The sequence below is a fragment of the Ceratotherium simum genome, chromosome 23, assembly GCF_057802395.1.
Source record: "Ceratotherium simum simum isolate JZ-2026a chromosome 23, ASM5780239v1, whole genome shotgun sequence".
NCBI lineage: Eukaryota > Metazoa > Chordata > Mammalia > Perissodactyla > Rhinocerotidae > Ceratotherium > Ceratotherium simum.
The window spans coordinates 31,785,196-31,805,728 of record NC_141922.1 but is presented as its reverse complement, the minus strand read 5'-3'; the positions used below and the strand labels follow the sequence as shown (position 1 = coordinate 31,805,728).

Here is a 20,533-nt window from a genome sequence, read left to right as displayed (position 1 = left end):
GCCTCTTCTAAAATATAATGGTTGCACAAAGGGTACAGGAAAAAGGTACTTCTTAAGAATCAGAGTACAAGAGAAATAAGACTGCCCTCAGAGGATTAAATAAACAATGCACCAGAGCAGAAAAGAGATTAATCAGTTTAGCAAGAAAAAGCTACCAGATCAGGAAGACTTGAGAAGAAAATGATAAAAGATACTAACATATTTAAATCAATATGGGGGGAGGAGCAAGATAGAAGCACAGTGAGAGGTACTGCTCTGAAATGGAATCATGAAAAGAGAAGTAAAAAGCAAATCTTGGAAATGCCCATCCAAATGTTTATGGAGTCATACATGCCAAAAAATGTTCATAATCTGGTCCTAGTGGCAAGAATATTCCTATTATGAAAATGGATACGTTAGGCTAGCTTAACCTGATGGAGCCATTAAACATTCCAATCACATAAAGCAATTTTCTATTCTGATTCAAAGTACTCATAAAGAAACTTTCTGTTTATTATATGGTTTCCTATGTAATAAATCTACAGGGTCAGAACACACTGGCCCAATGTTTCATGTAGTTAGTCCTCTTAGCACTTACACTTCTCGTTATAAATTACTGATGACATTCTGGTTTTATATATCAGTCTTTTTTGAGGTTGGTTCAGCTTTGTTCTTCACAAACCCACCCCTAGTATACTGCCAAATAAAGTTGTGAGGTTACTATGCCAAAGGCAAAAAAGAGTACCACCACCCTTGTAGGATCTTATTTTAGTGGACAGTGGCTTTTTCTTAACCTTTTTTACTAGCTTTTTACTTAATTCAACATATGGACGAGGATTTATATAACTTCCCAGATTACAAACAACCTATCATAGCATCCAGCAAGCAATAAATTGTATATATAATTTTAAAAATTATACATATACAATTTTAATAGTGAATTTCCCACAAACAATTTCTTTAAGGAGGAATAACAGCTCAGACAGCATGAAGCTGTTATGTACACATTAGTGAATAATGTGACTCTAGAGGCATACTTGAATGCTATAAAATATCTCTAACAAAAAAATAACTATAATGCTATGTAAATTATAAAATTTTATCTGTTATTTACATTTAAAATTTAAGGCTAGAACGTAGGCAAAGATCATACATTGTCTTCTATCTCACTTATTTTGTTTTTTGTTTTTTCAAGGAAAGAAAAAAATAATTTCCTGTTACAAAAACTCCTCTGCCCATGTTCAGTTTTAACATACTGAACCAGCATGTTTAGCAAATACTGACTAAATACATTAATACTGAACTTAAGCTGCAATGTTAATATGAAAAATAAACCAGGCATATTTCTGTTAAAAGTGCTTTTATTTACCAGAGTCAGGGGAACATGTAGCATTTAATGCAGAGAACATAATATACACCATTTAAAAATGGGTCCCCATTTCTACATGAAAAAAATTACTGGCACTTCTTGGTTGGCCAAATATTTTTCATCTGTATTACCACCAATAACTTAATTTCTCTTAAATTCAAAGTCCTGTTGGTTATGTTAACAACTTTACTTTAGAGATCAAATATTTTACAGTCTTCAAAATCTTACTAAAGTGAGCAAAGAACATGTTTATTAACATGACTCAGTTTAGATAATCATATCTCATCAACTTATGCAAAAATATCACTATAGAGTATTCTCTTATTTTCAAGTCTTTGAAAATTACAAAACCAACCTAAAAACAAGTTGTTCAATCTTATGGATGTTTTATATCAAAAGGATATTCATAAGCTATACTTTTATAAATTAAATATACATTTTAGAAAAAAATGTTATCTTAATTTGACAGACAACAATAATCAGAAATCAAGTGAAATATAATAGAACTATATCTTCATTTGGGTTAACAAATAACAAAAATATGGCTCAAAGTGTTTACGTGAAATTTAGCTAAACACTATCAGTCAATATAAACTATAACATGAAGCAACTGCTAAACTATGTTACTGAAATCTTGGGCTATAATATAAGCATATGTACCGGTCATAGGAGCTAATATTGCCACTGTAAACTATAAGGCTTAGATAACAATCCTAGAATAAAATTTGGATTTTTTTTTTTTTGGGAGAAAGATCAGCCCTGAGCTGACATCCATGCCAATCCTCATCTTTTTGCTGAGGAAGACTGGCCCTGAGCTAACACTCCGTGCCCATCTTCCTCCACTTTATGTGGGACGCAGCCACAGCATGGCCTGACAAGCGGTGCATCAGTGCGTGCCCGGGATCCGAACCCAGGCCGCCAGCAGTGGAACGCGCACACTTAACTGCTACGCCATGGGGCCGGCCCCTAAAATTTCAGTTTTAAAGATCCAGACTTTAAGAAGGCTATGGATAAACTGGTGATTGTCTAAGGACAGCAACTAAAATACTAAAGAATCTGAAAAACTACATTACTTGATAAAAGCAGAAATATTTAGCCTGAAGGAAGGAGAGAGAAGGAAAAATTATCTTCAAATACCTGAAGTGTTTTCATAAAGCAGTCTTGTTTTCTGTCGTTCCAACCAAATATGAAATAATGGGCAGAAGATTCAGAGGCATTGACTCAATTGGTGGAATAAATTTTTTAAAATGATTTCTAGCTATCAATAGAAATATCTAGTTCATAAAGCAGTAAATTTCTTATCACCAAAAGCTGGATGATCAAGCAAAGATGATGTAAAAGGAATCCTCCTGGGATGTATATACTCCTTCCAAATAATATGGCCTAGAGCCTTAATTCTAAAACTTTAATGTATACATGAATTACCTGGGATCCTGTTAAAATGCAGTCTGATTTAGTTTCTCTAGGATAAGGCCGGAGATTCTACATGATACCTATGCTACTGGCCCAAGGACCACACTTAAATAGCACTTTAAAGGGATTAGAGTACACTTTTATCCAATAATTTACTTAAGAGTTACATATATGCTTTTTCAATTAACAAGCAAATCTATCACATGAAGAGGGGGAAAAATGTGTTACAACAAACTGAAATGTTAGAGAAAAGTACATTTTTACGTTTAAGAAAATCTATATAATTTCATATAATTAAAGCCAAAATTATAGTGAAATAACTTACTGTGGCTGGTAAAGGAAGAGATCAATAATGTTATCACGCCCTTTGGGGTGGTTGAAGAAAACAAAGAGAGACCAGTGAATGAGCCATGTTCGCTGCTGAAGAGACTGGAGAGGGGAACTCACAGACTAAAGGGTTAAAAAATGCATACATAGGAAATATTAATATATGAGAAAGAGGCAAGAGAATAAACATTGCTGATCTCAGAATTTTAAAAATGAGAACCTTCTAAGCCATGTACTAGAGTCTTTATAAGCAAAGTCCAATCTCCTATACCCTTTACTCTGCACGATCCTCGACATTCGAAATTGTCCTGTTCTCAGAGATAGATTCAATGATGTCCACTATGCCATTTTTACAGAAGCTGTAAATAATACTCATTTCAGAAAATATTTTAAAAGCAATGACTGAACTAAACACTCCATAATAAGTGGTTTTATGAAACATTAAATGTAGATGAAAACTGTCATCTTCTGCATAGGTCTTTTAATAACAGGTGGCACTAAAGGCATTGTGTCATTTTTCACTGGTACAGATAAAAAAGGCACAGAAGCTGTAATAGAAATGAAAACTGAGTTCTCTTCTCTAAGACCCAAAAGAAATTTGACAGGTTCCTTCAAGGAGATTCAGTAAAACCAGTCAACCCACTAACCCTCTGTGATTTTTATGTCAGGTCAACAAAATCTAATATGAACATTTTAGTTTAGTTTCTTTTTCTTCCTTCTCTTTTAATAAAATACACAGTGTTTTCCTTCTTAGAAAGTATGAAGGATACACAGAAGTTTCAGAGAATCACCCTGAGAAAGTGGAACTCACATTATTATCTATGGTCTCCTTTAACCGTGTAAGGTCTTCCATGGCTGCATCCCAATTCTGCATTAAGATTTCAGAGGCCAGTTTTCCCCAGAGTGAACTCAAAGCATTTCTATCTGTTGCTGGAACCTGTTTAAGAAATCATAATTAATTATACTCTGAATACTCACGAGGAAAAAAGAATAATATTTTATACTCTACATATCCATCTAGCCTACTAAAAGACCTGAAGCTCTCTACCCAAAACTCCAGTTATCTTAGTCCTTATTGGATCATACTGGTTAAACTGATTCAAACAGCTTTCATTTAACTTAATTTACTAAAAATACTCAATCTTTGATATTCAGTCTAGATCAGAAAACTAGGAAATAGCACCCGTGTTTTAGTGTAACCCATTTCAGATCATTTATACTATTAATATATAATAATATATACAACTAATCAAATTTTAGGCACCTAAAACTTTGGAAATCAAGTTAGATTCAGAAGCAATTTGTTGCTAAAATCACTGGAATGAAGATGTGGGAAATCAAGACTTGTGGGTGTCATTTACAATTTAGAGAAATTATTTCCAGAACAAAACAAAATTCCAAACTATGACAGAAATGGAAGGGCTTATGGAGAGAAAAATAAAAAAAGCACGTCTAGTGGTTAATAACAATTAATAATTATCAAGAAGTATGTAGTGAGTAATAAAAGTTCATTTACTCGTATAATCCTAACAAAAACCCCATAAGGTAAATAATATTTTTTATCTCCATTTTAAAGAGGGAGAACTGATGTATGGAGAGCATAATTTGCCCAAAATCACACTTCTAATCATGAAAGCTGTAAATTTTCTGCCACAGTCTTAATCTACCAAAAAGGAGAACTAAGGGCTATCCTCCCTCTTCTCGCCACTGGTGGAAGAGGGTCACAAACCTAAAACACCAAAACACTAAGGACTAGGCTGATAACAAAAACGAGTAAAGTAGGACTCTCAAAACAAGACAATGGAAGTGAACAGAATGACTCCAAACTTATCAGATGTATTAGAGCAGCAGAAGTAAGTGAGGGTATTAGAGGGAGAATACATTTCTGCACCCCAAGCTGAAATTCTGAATTTAACTTTTCATTGAACCACTTATATAATAGTATAACTGTAAAGTACTGTTAGTATATATTATAATTACAAGTTAAATAGAATTGTATGGGCAGGATTAGACATCCAATCACCAATAATTCTGGCTCTACCACTTACTATAAATAGCTGAATCATCTGTGCTTTAGCTTCCTCATCTATAAAATGGGGATAGTAATAGAAACTATTTCAGTTCCTGTATGATTTAAATGACATAATACATTTGAAAAGATTACAATGTCATCTGATACATAGTAAGAACTCAGTAAATGTGAGTCAATATCAAAATGATGATGTCAAAATGACGGGAAACAATGATATCAGAGTACTATATGTTGTCTAAACTATGAGGACCATAACCATACCTAACTCACACTCTGCCTATACTGAGATTCTTCCTTTGAAGGCAGTAATTAACTCAAATGTACTGAATATTCAGCCAACTCTAAGAACAGGCAAAGAACAGAGAATAAATTTGTAGATTAAACTTTTAAACATACCCATGAAACCTCTGGTTCTTCCTATTATTAGAATATTTTTGTTCCATGCCGCCAAGTGAGCAAAAAAAACTTGCACGTGAATATTCATGGCAACTTTCTTTGTAACAGACAAAAACTGGAAGTAATCCAAATGTTCATCAACAGATGAACAGATAAACTGATTTTCGTATATTCATAGAATGGAATACTACCTAGCAATAAAAAGAATAAAACTCCGCATACACACAGTAACACAAACAAATCTCAAAAACTTGATGGTCCAAATAAGCCAGGCACAAGCTCACATATATCATTCCCCTTGTACGAAATTCTAGAACAGACAAAACTAATCTATGGGAATATAAAGCAGATCAATGGATGAAGCAGGGGTTAAGTATGACTGCAAAGGGGCACAAGGGGTCTTTCTGTATCTTGATTTGGTGGTAGCTGCACAAGTAAATGCATTGGTCAAAACTCACTGAAATTAAAAAAATGATTTATAAAAATCCATAAAATTACAGTTCATATTGTAAAGGATAAGATGTTTGATCCTTACATAGAAATCTGAGTAGTAATATTTCAACAAATCTAAGATGCCATCAATTTTAAGATACACTATTATTTTATGTTCCCAAAACCACAACCAATTCAAGACACATCCCAATTTCAGATGTTAAAATGTGATGAACTACGTATCTGATAATCAATATGAAATAGACATCTTTTACACTGACATTATCAAACAGGGTACATCAGACCCAAAACTTTGATCAAGATCCTAAAGCTTCCAAAAGTCATCATTACTCACACTTTCTAGAGTCAAGGAGAAGTATCTTTAAATCAAATGGCATGTAGTTACAGTAGATGAATTTTAATTTCTGAGTGGGGGAAAAAGAAAAAAAACACCAAAAAAATATGATCACCAACAATCTTAGCCTCTTCAAATCACTTTTATTTCAAACAACTGCTGGATGAGGGGAGGGGTTATAGTTTGCAGCCAGGACAAATGCCACCATGAGGGCAGATTTCATCAAAATAATTAAAATACAGTGTTAATAACTTTCAAAACAAAATGTTCAAAAATTCCTATCAAATCTGCTCCACCATTTCATTTCAAATTAATACATTTCTTAGAGCATAAATCAAAGAAGTTTCACAACCAAATAGGATGCATTAAACACTTCTGGATGTATTCTAAAAGCCACCAAAGTCTTTTTAAAATAAAGGTAGACTGTAGGGTCACACAGCTTTAATTTATACAACAGTGACCTACAATAGGTCACTTGGAGAGTCAAATTCTAATCTCAGATCATAGTTACAATGGTTCTTTCATAGCTTATGTTTCCTTAACCATAGATTTAAAAGAATAATCAACTACCAGAAAAGAATTTAGAAATGAAAAAAGGCTACCACAAAAAAATAAAATTAAACAACTAATAAGTAAAACACTGACATGATTCATTCCAAATCCAAAACAGGATTTTTATCTTTACTATTAACGAGATTTCAAACAAATACATAGATTTTATAGTAGGGCCTATCTAAATCAAAAGAAAAAGAGAAGTGAAATAATCTACTTTTTTAAATTTAGCTTGGTTCCAAAGCCTCAATCAGTATGCCAAGAGGAAGTAACCAGCTCCCACCTATCTCAAATGTTTTGAGATGGGACAAAAACTTAAAAACAAATTGCACATAATTTGTAAGCACTATCCAATCACTATATTTTGACTGCTCTTAATGTAAAACATTAATTTTGTATCCAGATCATGGTATTCAATCACTTAACCAAATGCCATTTGAGTTAATTTGAGTTTCAGCACAAGATTTGTGAGGCAATGCGAAAACTAAAAACTAACCTGGAATTTTTTTATGATAGGGAACTAACTGGATCTTCATATTTAAAAAAAGCAAACACAAAAACTCTGCAAACCTTTAAGTATGTATCACTTGTAGAAATTTTCAGTCTAATTATAAAATTAGTATATATATAATTAGTATATATAAAATTAGTTTTATATATGTAGTATATAAAACTATACTACATAAATATAATGATACTATTACAACTAGAATATTTTATATGTGTCAGGATAAAAGCTTTTTGTAGCAGTGCAGCAAGTTTTTTAATCCCCAAAAGGTTCATGCGTACTACTCTGGCTCAAGTCCATGTCACTACAGTTGGCTCTTCATACCAACCTGCTTTCAAGGGTGGATATGTTAGAAGAGTTTCAATATCTGGATTTCCAGCAGTTACCTTAAGTTTCCATGTCTTAGCAAAATGGCACATTCACTCGCTGACCAGCAACAATAAATTTACTGTGCTAGAACTCTAACATGACACTAAATCTTCATTCTCAAAATTCACTCCCAGCATTAACAAATGATATGAATAACCAACTCTTTTCATGTACCTGTAATCATATCAGGCTTCTGATTTTACAATCCTGGTTTAAGCTGTTTACATTTCCAAAGTAATCAACTTTTGTTCTCTTAAATCCTTCATAACATTCAAAGTAAAACTGATGGAATTTTCTGATAAGGCACTACAAGTTTAGCATCACTGATTACCTTCAATGCACTTGCAAGCTAACCACAGCTAATCTGTAAGTTAAGAATTCATTTACAAATGGGAGCAAGTGAAAAATAAATTTTTTTCAAATCGAACTTGCAAATAAACTAAAAGTATTTCTTTGAAGGAAGGATGGTAGTTTTAAAAAATGAAGTTGCCTAAGTACTTTTTTAAATTACGAATTACCTAAATTAGTAACACCAAACTCTTTCCCGCACCCCAAAAAAGGAAAATTTAATTTCCTAGAAAATAACTAAAGATAGCAGTCATAAGGCTTTTCTTTGTGGCATGTGTGGCTAAAAGAAAAAAGGCACCAGAAAACAGAGACAGAAAAAAGGACTCTTCCAAGGTTGAAAGACAAAAAGTACCTGTCTTAAGAGGTCATTTCCCAACTTCTAGGATTAATTAGAGAAATCACAGACTTAGGTACTTGCTTACTAACCCAAAGTGAGTAACCAATTATAATTTCTCAAATGAGAGGCTAGTAAAACAAGGGCATTTTGATAATTCTAGAAGGCATTTATTAAAAGAATTACCTAAACAGAAGGCAGAGTGAGAAAGAAATCTGTCAATGTGAAGGCCTGATTTTTTTCTTTGGCTTCACACAACTCCTCCTTCTCTAACAAAAGCACTGAATCTAGATCTCGTCAAATAGACGAAGATAATAAACAGGATCCTTTGTGATTAGCAATTTGCTCTAATAGTACCATTTAAACTCATCTACCCTCTACATAAAGAAAAAACCACTGAGCTTTATATTCTAATAGCTGAGGGCAGAAGTAAATGGAAAAAAGCTACTACTAAGGCATAAAATCTTCTCCAGTATTATAAGAATTCCACAGTTGTTTAGAACAAGGTCAACCAATATACACAGCATAAAATATTGAATTAAAATTCGGAATAATAGATTTATTCAATAAATATTTTTAAGTACTCACAATGTGCCACTCACTATGCTGTACAGTAATATTATAACAAATTCATTACATACCAGAATTCTGCTAATGCTGAAATCATACAATTATACATAAAATAACAAATTAGTGGTTCCCACTTTTGGATTTTAAGGAGAAGGTAAATCTCCCTCCAAATTTTGAGGCCCTGACATAAGGTTTCCTGTTTCTACTTGTTTTTTGTTGGGGAAAGTTGCTTTATTTTTTTCTCCTTTTGCCAACGAATGCTGAAAACTTAACAGAAAGACCCAAATCTACAGATACGTTTTGAGAAACCAAGGGAATCCTACAAAGGAGAGGATAAAGAAAAGAAATTACTTACCAACACTCTAAAGAAGTAAAGATATTCTGCTGCTCCAGAGTAATTCCCACACTCATACTGGAATTTTGCATACCTGTAGAGTGTATCTAAATATTCCTGCCTAAACTGAAAAACAAATAAACAAAAAAAAGCTTAAGTTCTATTTTTCAATTTTGAGTTTTAAAATTCAAACTATTTACTCCTTTAGATGTCCCCAAAAGTCAGTTCGTCCAAAGCCTCCCAAAAGTTGCCACCAAAAAACAGGGGCCAGCCCAGTGGCACAGAGGTTAGGTGCGTGTGCTCTGCTTCGGCGGGCCAGGGGTCGCAGGTTTGGATCCCAGGCACGCACCACCGCATCACTTGTCAAGCCATGCTGTGGCAGCATCCCATACAAAGTAGAGGAAGACGGGCACAGATGTTAGCTCAGGGCCAGTCTTCCTCAGCAAAAAAAGAAAAAAAAGAGGAGGACTGGCATCAGACGTTAGCTCAGGGCTGATCTTCCTCACAAAAAACAACAATAACAAAAAAAAAAACATAATCAGAAAACAACATGACCCTTAAAATATACATTAGGAATTACTGGATTTAACATTCCCAGTCCTGCCCTCTAAGAGTTATGAATTGTAATGAAATCTACTTTGTTACAATACAAACTTGAATTGAAGCTGAAGGTCTGACATGTGAGTCCCTTAGCTGGTGACTGAGCTTATACAACTATCAAGCACATGCATCCCTGTAAGGTTTTGTGATGCTGTACAAATAACACATACAATAAAATTCAGTTCTCTGTGAAAACTGGCCCCCAAATTACATCAACTTTTAGAATTAATGATGCAAGCAAAGTGAAAGTGAAGAAATCTATGAGAAGGGCTACAAACAAGAACATGAACAAATAAATGAAAAAATCTACATGGAAATCAGAAAGAGTAATTTGCACAGTGGTCAGCATGCCTCTTGTTAACAGTAATTGTTAAATGAGAGACAAAACTTGAATGCAAGCTAAAGAATTAATTATATACATATGCCTCACACTTTGAGTTAACACAAGGGAAATGAGATTGGGAGATGACTAGCAAAGCCTATAATCACATTCCTTTATTTGGGGATTTATGAAGGCCTTGATAACATCAAGGGCTACTGTATTCCACAAGGCAGTCAAAGTATCACTTAATTCTATTGCTCAAAGCGTTTCTAATTTAAATTTAGTTTTCTTTACTCACTTGTTAACCCATGAGAAATATAAAATGTTAACTATCATATGATTATTCTGGAAAAATAAACCAGAACTTTTGAGAATTTCTGTTATCTAAAAGTAAGCATAAGCATGTTACTTCCCTATCAGCACCAATTTTTAAAAACTAAAGTTTCAAAAACATACCAGGTATTATATTTAAGAAGTTAATCTGGAAATTATATTCTTGTCAAGCTATGAACCTATCTATACAGCATTATTCTTTATTTAACCTTATTATAACATGACAATTAAAAGAATTTTTAAAACACCACTTACACCATGCTTGTCTGCCAGGTAGTCAAATAGCATCCGACCATCCCTTAATAATAAAAAACAAAAATTACTGTATTTTATAGGCCACAGAACACAAAATAAGCATATCCAACTTCTAACTTATTACCCACACAAAGCCATTTTAATCTTATCTTAATAAACACTAGAAAGAAAATAAGACTTCTAGAATAAAATAAATAGAACATTACACATTTTGAACATAAGGAACAGGAACTCGAGGAGAATTGCGAACTCTAAAATTTCACTTTTAAATTTCTTTAGCCCTAATTGAAAATCACATGTTCTGTTTCACCACATCATCTAAGGGAAGGCCTTTAGAAGTTCTTTAGGTGATAAAACCAGAACATTCTGACTATTTTTATAGTGAGGTCAGTAGTCTACTTAGGTGGTGACCTACTGAGAATGGTATTTGCAGTCTTGAGGTAACATTTCTAACAGATAATATATTCATATTATAAAATGAGATTGAAATAAATGTACTGTACAAACAGGAATTAATCCTATATATAAATTTTGTCCCCCTCCACAATATTAATATATTTCACAAGGACAGTGATTTGGCAAATTCACAAGATTAATAAATCATGCCTAACTTACATGATATCTATGCTACACACCCTATATAATTATCATCATACCAAAGTGTCAAATAACCCGATTTAACTTATCTTAAATTAACTTTGCATAACTTGAGAGGTTGGCAGGCTGGTAAAAGACAAATTGATAACAAAGACACCAAGGAACAAGATGGGCACAGGTGTCCATCTTCTAGGCATTTTCAAAAATGAAAACATTTTCTTATGCTTATTGCAAGAAGAAATGTCGTGGCATGTCCTCCGAGAGCAACATTTTGAAGATTTCATGGGAAGGGGATATTTTATCACTAAACTTAACATGGGTATAACACTGAATATGAAACATGCATGAAATTTTAACATCAAAAGACTTCAAAACTTAATGCTTGCTATGGATCATAGTGAACAACTGTGTTACAGTCCTTACACTGTCCTCTGGCTCACTGGATATTTCTGGAAAAGTATGAGAAGTACAATACTACATGTTCAATGAAATTTTAAAATGGGAATTGGTGGGGAGAGGTTATTACTTTGAAAACAAGTAGTTTAATTAGATTATAAGCTTTTAATACACAATTGTATCCTTTCATTTATCTCCAATTTAGTGTCTATTAAGCTACAAGGAGTCCTCTCTTCCTAATATTTGGTGAACAAATCTATATTCATCTTATTCATACCCTAATCCCATTACTTCCTAGTGTTTAAGTGACTAGACTAAATTTAGAATATAAATCCTAAATCTGTCGTAGCCTAACACCTGGATTATTTCAGCTTTCCCTTTAAGGTCATGTGATTTGAAGGTCTGCAATTACTCATTATATTCTAAATGTACACAAGTAATCTAGTAAAATATATATACACACACACACACACAGAGCTATATATAAGATATATATGTGATAGCTTTGAAAGATATAGCTATCTATGTGTGTGCATGTGTATATATACATCTGTGTACACTTATGTAGCATAGTATGGTACATTACAGTATGGTATAGTAATCATGTAGTATATACCGCTTTTCTAAATATCTAGTAACACTTACCCAAACCACAAATAAAAACTTAGCGCTAATTTCTCTAAAAATTTGGTTTGATCACATATCATAAGAACTAAAGGTACAACATGGCAAAATCTTCAATTCCTCTAGCAAATATATTGGTAGCTAAGATTTATCAAAATGACAATATTCAATTTTAGGAGAAGATTCTATTTTTAAACATTTCTAATAACCGAAAGGGCTTCAATTAGTAATATATATTAAGGCAGAGTGAGGCAATATGCTCTCTTTGGAAACCAAACAATAAGTCTATTTCTAGCTAAGGGGAAGTTAGGAATAAAATAACCTTATCGGCTCTACACTACCCTCCTTGGGCTGGGCATCGAGGTTGGAAAGATACGAGAGAACGTAGCAAAGTGATAAAACGAGCTCAGGTTTCCCTTACAGCAAGCAACCCATGTGCTCCAGGTATTGCCAAGGTACGGGGTTTCTCAATCTCAGTACTACTGACATTTTGGGTTGGATAACTCTTTTTTGGGACTAGGGTAGTGTCTGATGCATTGTAGGATATTTAGCAGCATTCTTGGCCTCTCCTCACTAGGCGCCAGCAGCACCCCTCCCATTGTGACAACCAAAAATGTCTCCTGACATTGTCGAATGTCCCCTGGGAAGGGGGGAAAAGGGTGGAACTGCTCCTGCATAATCAGATTTGGGTAACCAGTAAGAAGTTTGAAAAAAAATTTAGTATTAACTTTTATTATTAAGGAATTCCTGGTCCCTACACAATAAAGACAAATGAAAATAAACACATAAATTGATCATTTAAACCACAAACTTCTACAAGGGGACACTAGATAAAGTTTGAATTAACATTTGTCTTAATCCAGGAAAGAGAATTTTTAGAACTCAAATTAAAGAGAGGTTACCTGGTTGACTGCATTTGCCTTGTAGTTTCTGGATCTTCAAACATCTTCACAATTGGTTCCGTTTCTGCCTGAAGTTGTTTCAGTTGTGCGACAACTGTAGTTCTTTTTTCTCTCAAAGCTAATTAAAAATGCAAAGGAGTACTATGATGTTAAACTATACTGCTCACCGTGAAGATGTCTCTGGAAAATTTTCAATTTATTTCAATTGTGCAAATATTTATTTACCCCCAATTTTTCACATGCCAGGAACCACCAATTCAGTAACTCCCCCAGATCCAATTTTTTCTTTCTAGCACCGCAAAGGCACGGAAAGGAAGAGGGAATCCTCTTCTTGCTCTTACAGGAAATGGGGGAATATATAGATGGAAGGGGGCGGGGGAGACCTGCAGGCTGTCCAGGAAAAAATTATCTAATTCTACATTTCAGAGACTTCATTCTCAGTGTTTTCACTGAATTTTCTCAGGTGAATATTATCCCAGAGTTGCTGAACAGAGGCTCAGAGGAGTTTACATATTATTACCACAGGTTTTCAATGAGGTTGAATGCAATTTAAATCCAGTCAATAATCTCTCTTTTCACTATAAATCTAGTTCTCTAATCTCGCAAACCCAATTCTATAGGGAAAACTTGCATATAACCTACCCTGCTAGCATGCTTTAAAAGTTTCACTGAGAAATAGTTCACTTTTTCCTCACAAACTAAAATTTAAAGAGCTACTGTTACTGTAGGGAACTGTAATATAAATCAAAAAGGTGATTATGTTCAATGTAATAAATTCTGCATTATACATTAGAAAGTATATACTAGAACAGTGTTTCTCAAACACAGAGGGGATCTGTAACTAAATACTGAGAAATGTCAATTTAAACAAAGTAAATTGTATCTCTCTACTGAAAGAGTTCTTAGAATCTTTAAAAATACTCTATGCATAGAAGAAATGATATACTAGAATTTTCCAAACTTATGGGACCACTTTTTTTTTAAAGGAACATCTACTATCATAGAAAACAAGGATTTGGAAAACACTGTACCACAATAGTTCTCCAATTTGAATGCTGGGCCTCAGCCAATAGTTTCCCATTAAGCAGATCTAGGGTATGGCTGGAGAATTTGAAGTTCTAACAAGCTCTCCCAGGTGAACTGATGATGACGGTGTTGGGAACCATAATTTTGAGAATCGTGGCTATACCCAGATGCTTCAGGATGAAAAAGATATCTCTAAGGCACACAAGATGCTAACTGAAAAAGTTAGCAAACCAAACCCTGCAACATTCTCGAATAATTCTAAGGAAACAATCTGATTCATAAGCACAACTTTGATCATACATACTATGAACTGAAGGTACTTGATGGCCATGTTTTAAAGAGGTTTCACACCTTTTGCCATGAGAAAACAATATACTTTAGAAGACCTATAACCTTCATATTACCTTTCATCCAAAGAACTTTTTACAGTCAAGTGTCACTTAACGACCGGGATATGCTCTGAGAAATGCGTCGTTAGGCAATTTCATCATTGTATGAACATCAGAGTGTACTTACACAAATCTAGATGGTATAGCCTACCACCTAGGCTATATAATACTAATCTTAAGAGACCAACGTCATATACTCAGTCTGTCATTGACCGAGACATTGTTATGTGGCGCATGAATGTACTCATTCAAATAATTAAGACTTCTGACTAAAGCTCTATTATAAATCACAAAATTTTAATACACAGAAACTTGGTTAACAAGACAAGCTTCAGTTCTAATGACAAAACTTACCATGAGGAATATCATCAGAATAAAGGTTTTTGTATACATCCATAGCAAAGTCTACCATGTTGGTATCACTAAGAAGATCCAATTTCCCTTGTAATAATTCTTTTTCATTATATATCTGCAAGAGAAAATTACTTTCTAATAAATATATTGAAGTTCCCCCAAATAAACTGATTAATACTAAGATTAGTCTACCTGGAAATATACTTTCTGAAATACTGTTTTTTAATATAATCTTATACACTATGAATTTACCCTCTTGTAAGAAGGCAAGCAATCAGCCTACAGAGACAGAAGAATATTTTGTTTACCTAATAATTGAAAAATGAAGGCAATTATACACTTCAAAGCCATTCTTATCTACCCCTGATTTATATCATTTTTTATGTGTCCCTATAAGCCATCTTTTATCCTTTCTAGAACAAGGCTGTGCATAAACACACAACCATACCAACTCCACTGGTAAGCAACTACAGTTGTATCTTCTCCACATCCAGGTAATCAGGAATCAACTCAAATTTTTTACCTTCTTAGTATCTCTTACATCTACACGATGCCTACTCATCTCTTCTCGAAGTGGCCTCTCCTTTACCCCCACGTATTTTTTCACTAGTTAACGATTTTTTATAATACTTCCCCATCCACATCCCTGAAACAAAACTAGCACCTATTCTGTAAGATAACCACGTCATATCAGGTTTTTGTTTTGCAGGGAGTTCAAGAAATATAATTTAACCCATAGTAGAGGTACCATATAGATACATAAGCAAACTCACATAAACATGAAGTTAAGTGTATTGAGCAATATGTAAGGATTCTACACAATAATATTCAGGGAGAGATCATAATCAAAATAAAAAAATTTTATCAGTCATCAAGATAAAGCTTCAGCAAAAGAAAAAATTTTTGTACTTAATTTTGCCAAGGAAAGAAAAATGCAGGAGATTCCACATTTCACCGCCCATGAAAAGAAAAGCTGAAGGTGGTCAAATGGTACAGCCATGAGATCAAAACTGACCTTCCAAACTACAAAAAGAACTCCTATAAAATAGTAAGAAAAGAGAGACAATCCAATTGAAAGTGGCCAAACGATTTTAATAGGCACTTCACAAGAGTAGTATAACCAAATGGCCAATAAACACCCAAAAAGGTTATTAACTTCATTAATCACAAAGGAAATGCAAACGAAAACCACACCAAAAACTAAAAAAATTGACAATACTAGTGTTGGTATAGATGTAGAGTAACTGAACACTTAACTCTGCTGGCAGAAGTCAAACCACTTTGGGAAACTGTTTTTATCTCCGAAAGCTAAACATACTTTTTGACCCAGCAATTCTGTTCCTAGGTACTCAAGAGAAATGAGTATTTATATTCAAAGAAAATTTCCAAGAATGTTCATAGCAGCACTATTCATAATAGCCCAGTCTATCAATATTAGAATGGATAAACTGTCCTATACAATGGTTTAACATTCAGCATTGAAAATCAATGAACTACTGCTATCCTAACAACTTGGATGACTCAATGTTGAATGAAAGAAGTCATACAAAGCAGTATATGATGGTGAATGATTAATTGCTTTTATATAAAATTAAAAACTAATCTATCATCTAGTGCTTACCTTTGGGAAGAGCGAATAATGACTAAGAGGGGTCTGAAGGAAGGTTTTTAGGATGTTTGTAATGTTTTACTTATTGATCTGGATGGTGGTCACACAGTGTGTTCACTTTGAAAAAAGCATTTATACTTATGCACTTTTCTGCGTGAATGTTATACTTGATAAAAAGCTTACTTAAAAGAATTGAAGTTTTCTTTCAGTTGCCCTACAGAAACCCTAACTTTAGGTGAAAACATCCTTTTCCTAGCATGCCACGTCCCCTCAGCACCCCATTAATAGCTTTTAATTTGTAATGTGCCTCCCAAGTGTAAATACAAAGCATTGCTCCTCTGCCATTACACTTTATTGGCCTCTTCTTAAATCTACATCTGCTTATAACACCCTCTCTAAATTCTGCCTCATAGGCACACTTATTCTATAAAAGGCAGATAGTAACTATTTTAGGCTTTGTGAGCCAAAGACCAAAAATCAAGGATACTATATATAAGTACCATAAGAAAGAAACAAATTTCCACAATTTCTTTTCTTTTTCAAATAAAGAATATAAAGATTATAATGGAGTAAAATTTTTTGTAATACAGATTACTAATGAAAAGAATGGAATTCTTTTTGGGCAGGAAATATTTCACTTAACTGGGGTAGAAAGTTAGTGTTCTCTAATTGAAAATGTTTGCAAATGTTCATCTGTTAAAAATTATTTTTAGCATACAGACCACACAAAACAGGGAGAAAGGGCTATATTTGGTTCACAAGCTATATAGTTTGCCAACCCCTGGTCTATCAACCTCTTGCAAACAGCTCCTACTTTTTAAGAGGTCTTTTGACATCCCTTCCTGCTGTCATCCTCCACAAATCCAACATCTATACTGATGATTCTTTAAAAACTCAAGCCTTAAAATTCCTTTATCCCGCAAAGTACAACTTTCATCCAGTACTTCATCTCTAAGATTTTCAACTTAAATTCATCACCTCTTCCACCATTACCATTAAAGTGCTTCCTCATCCTCACCATACCCTCTGCTCTCATTTTTATATCACCCTTTTTGGTTGTCACTTTCTACATTAGTTTGGATATCGTTTTTAGCTATTCAAATATTTTCTCTTTAGCAGTTGCATTGATTCCATCCATTTTCTTCAACCAAATACAATTCAATATCGATCTCTAGCTCTGGAAAAAAGTTATCTTTTTCCTACGTTCTGTTTTAGGACCACTATAAAATATCTCAAAACTAGGCAATAATGTTATTCAATCACAAATGTGCTTTTCTCTGCTGATCAGCAACCCTTCTCATTAATCTCTAAATAACATTTATCTACAAGCCTTCTCACTGAGAATGAGCATCATAAGCTCTATAAATCTATGATTTCCAATCTCACTAAAATCATTAAAAGCCTTTATGCCAGACTCTATTTTCTGTGCTGAGAACACAGCAGAGAAGAAAGTTCCTGCTCTCATAGAACTTATATTCTGCAACATACTACAAATATAACAAATTGTTAGTCTCATGTGTCATGGTCACTGACTATCAACTCAACTTAAAGCCTCTCCTCCTCAAAATTTTTTGCCCACTGAATGAAGAATCTCCCTCAATTTTGACAGCACTCTGCCAGTACTTCTCTGACATTTACTACCTGCCTTATAATAATAATCTTTTATCTCCTGTAAAGAATAGGTCAGTTTTTTAGTGGTGAGATGTCTGAGTTTTATCTTGGATTTCTCACAATTCCATGGTAGCCCTATACTTAGTAGTTTTTAAATAAATAGTCTAGTATCTGTCTTCGTCTTGGCATATCACAGCCATCTTACCACATTCTCTCTAAGGAGGCAGGTATTGGGCACAGTTATTTTCCACTGCTTCTCAGCTGCCTTTCATAGTTTTGGTCCTGTCCCATGAAAAACTAATTTACACTTACATATTCCTCCCTTTCGTCTGTCTGCCTTGAAAAACGAAAGTGTAAAGAACAAAATACAAAAATATGAAGTTTGGCTAGTTCAGAAGCATTTCTACAAGTAGGTGGCAAAGAATTTCTAAATATGGTATTTTTTTATTCCTTGATCTTTGGTGAATTATCCTCACTTATCCAGAAAAGGAAACAGAATGCAGACTGGACTGTTTTATTCAAGCTCTAAAATATACATGTAAATACATCCTATATAAAGAAAAATCAAGGCAAAAACACATCCTTTCAAGATAAAGCTTTATATGGCAAGATATTCTTGAACGATTACTGAAAATGAACTTAGCTACTCTCTAACAACAACTTTAGAGTTGTCTAAATTTTTAGAAAAGCTTCGCATGAATTTGAGGATTATACTTGTCTAATGAACCATAACTTCCAGGAAGACTTAAAAAGTTATCAGAACAATTTAACGCTTATTTGTACAGCTTTTTCGTTTTATTGTTGCTGGGACACACAAAATCTATTCCTCAAATCTAGAGTTCTCTAAGCAGACTTGTGTTCTAAGTCTACGCTTAACTTCACTTAATTTCTACACTTTTAATTTGTAATGTGTCTCCCAAGTATAGATACACTTGTATTCATTCATTTTTCTGGCCGATATCTTAATCCCTTCATCATAGTAATATTATTTTATTATTAATTATTAAAATGCATTCATTTCCCAATAAACTCAAGGTATAACTAAGCCCAGTATTTCAAAACTTTTAGGACTGACACGTTTTAAAATGAGGTATCAGAACCACATACTTATTCAAGATACTTGAGTAGCTAAACGAACGTTCACAACCAATTCAAATCGCTCGAAATGTGTACATGTATACACTGGAAAACTTTTAGCTTAAAAATTGTCGAGGTGTTTTTTTGGAGGTCCTTGTCTCCATCCGACAAAATATGCAACGTTTCTAGGAAGTGGCTAAAGAAAACTCAATGAAAACAACTCACAACCTTATGGAAATTAACGTGTTAAATATTTCATTCAAGTGTAAGAAAATTATCCAAACGATCCGGCAAGCAAAAGCACAAAGCCAAGTACAGCCTGCCCACAGTACCCGAAATAAAACCCAAAATCTCTCACACTCGAATTTGCTTTTAGAAGCCGGCCTGAAGTAAAGCTCAAGCGTTACTACAGCGAAGCCAGCGAGTCGTCAACTTCCCAGAGGACAAGACGCGGAAGTACCTCGGGTCCTGGCACCTCAAGAAGACCTCTTTCTCTCCTAAGTTTCATACTGGCACTTCACCCTCTTCCGGCCGAATTCCGCGGTGTTAAACAACCGGGACGACAGTAAACTACCAGTAGGTCCTTACAGTTTGGTCCGACCTGGGATCAAACTCGCGGCTGCCTCACACGTGTGTCAGGCCTAGGGTTACCGCCACCGCCTTTCGGCCTTGCCCCGCATCTCACGCGCTCCCACGCCTTCCTCGCGCTCAAAGCCCTCCTCACCTCCTTTACGGAGAGAAACTCAAGCAACGGAAAGACTAGATGCCGATCCAAAAAGTGCGCGATGCGAGTAGTCAAGTCGTACTCCGCCATCTTGCCAAGGAAAAGGGTAGTTTGTTCTCACTAAAACTTTATTGGTAGAATCGACAGACGGACAGGGCCCGTACTGCGCATGTGCAGTGGTTAAACTAGCCATGAGAAAGGGGCGGGGTTCAGCCTGGAGCGCTCTGAGAACAATGGCGCATGCGTGCGGCTTTTCCGTTCTTCTGAGCAATTCTAGGGCGCGGCGAAGAGGTCGGCACAGTTTCTTCTGTTTGCAAGTTGATGGGTGTCGTGCTATGCATTCCGTTAATAAATGTTGAAAACTCAGAATTGATTGCTGCGGCAATGTCGATTGCA

The 20,533-nt window shown here is 34.5% G+C and overlaps 1 protein-coding gene across 1 annotated transcript in view; it reads right to left on the bottom strand.

Moving 5' to 3' along the window:
• Positions 1 to 20,276, bottom strand: part of EIF3E (eukaryotic translation initiation factor 3 subunit E) — a 44,158-nt gene extending 23,882 nt beyond the window's left edge. Inside the window, exons 1-7 of the mRNA XM_004431260.3 lie at positions 20,138 to 20,276; positions 15,117 to 15,231; positions 13,348 to 13,465; positions 10,829 to 10,871; positions 9,340 to 9,444; positions 3,900 to 4,025; positions 3,087 to 3,211 (exon numbers count right to left, since the gene is read on the bottom strand). Of these exons, the coding sequence (XP_004431317.1) occupies positions 3,087 to 3,211; positions 3,900 to 4,025; positions 9,340 to 9,444; positions 10,829 to 10,871; positions 13,348 to 13,465; positions 15,117 to 15,231; positions 20,138 to 20,227 (722 nt within the window). The 5' untranslated portion in view covers positions 20,228 to 20,276. The remainder of the gene's footprint in view (positions 1 to 3,086; positions 3,212 to 3,899; positions 4,026 to 9,339; positions 9,445 to 10,828; positions 10,872 to 13,347; positions 13,466 to 15,116; positions 15,232 to 20,137) is intronic.
• Between the last annotated feature and the right edge of the window lie 257 nt (positions 20,277 to 20,533).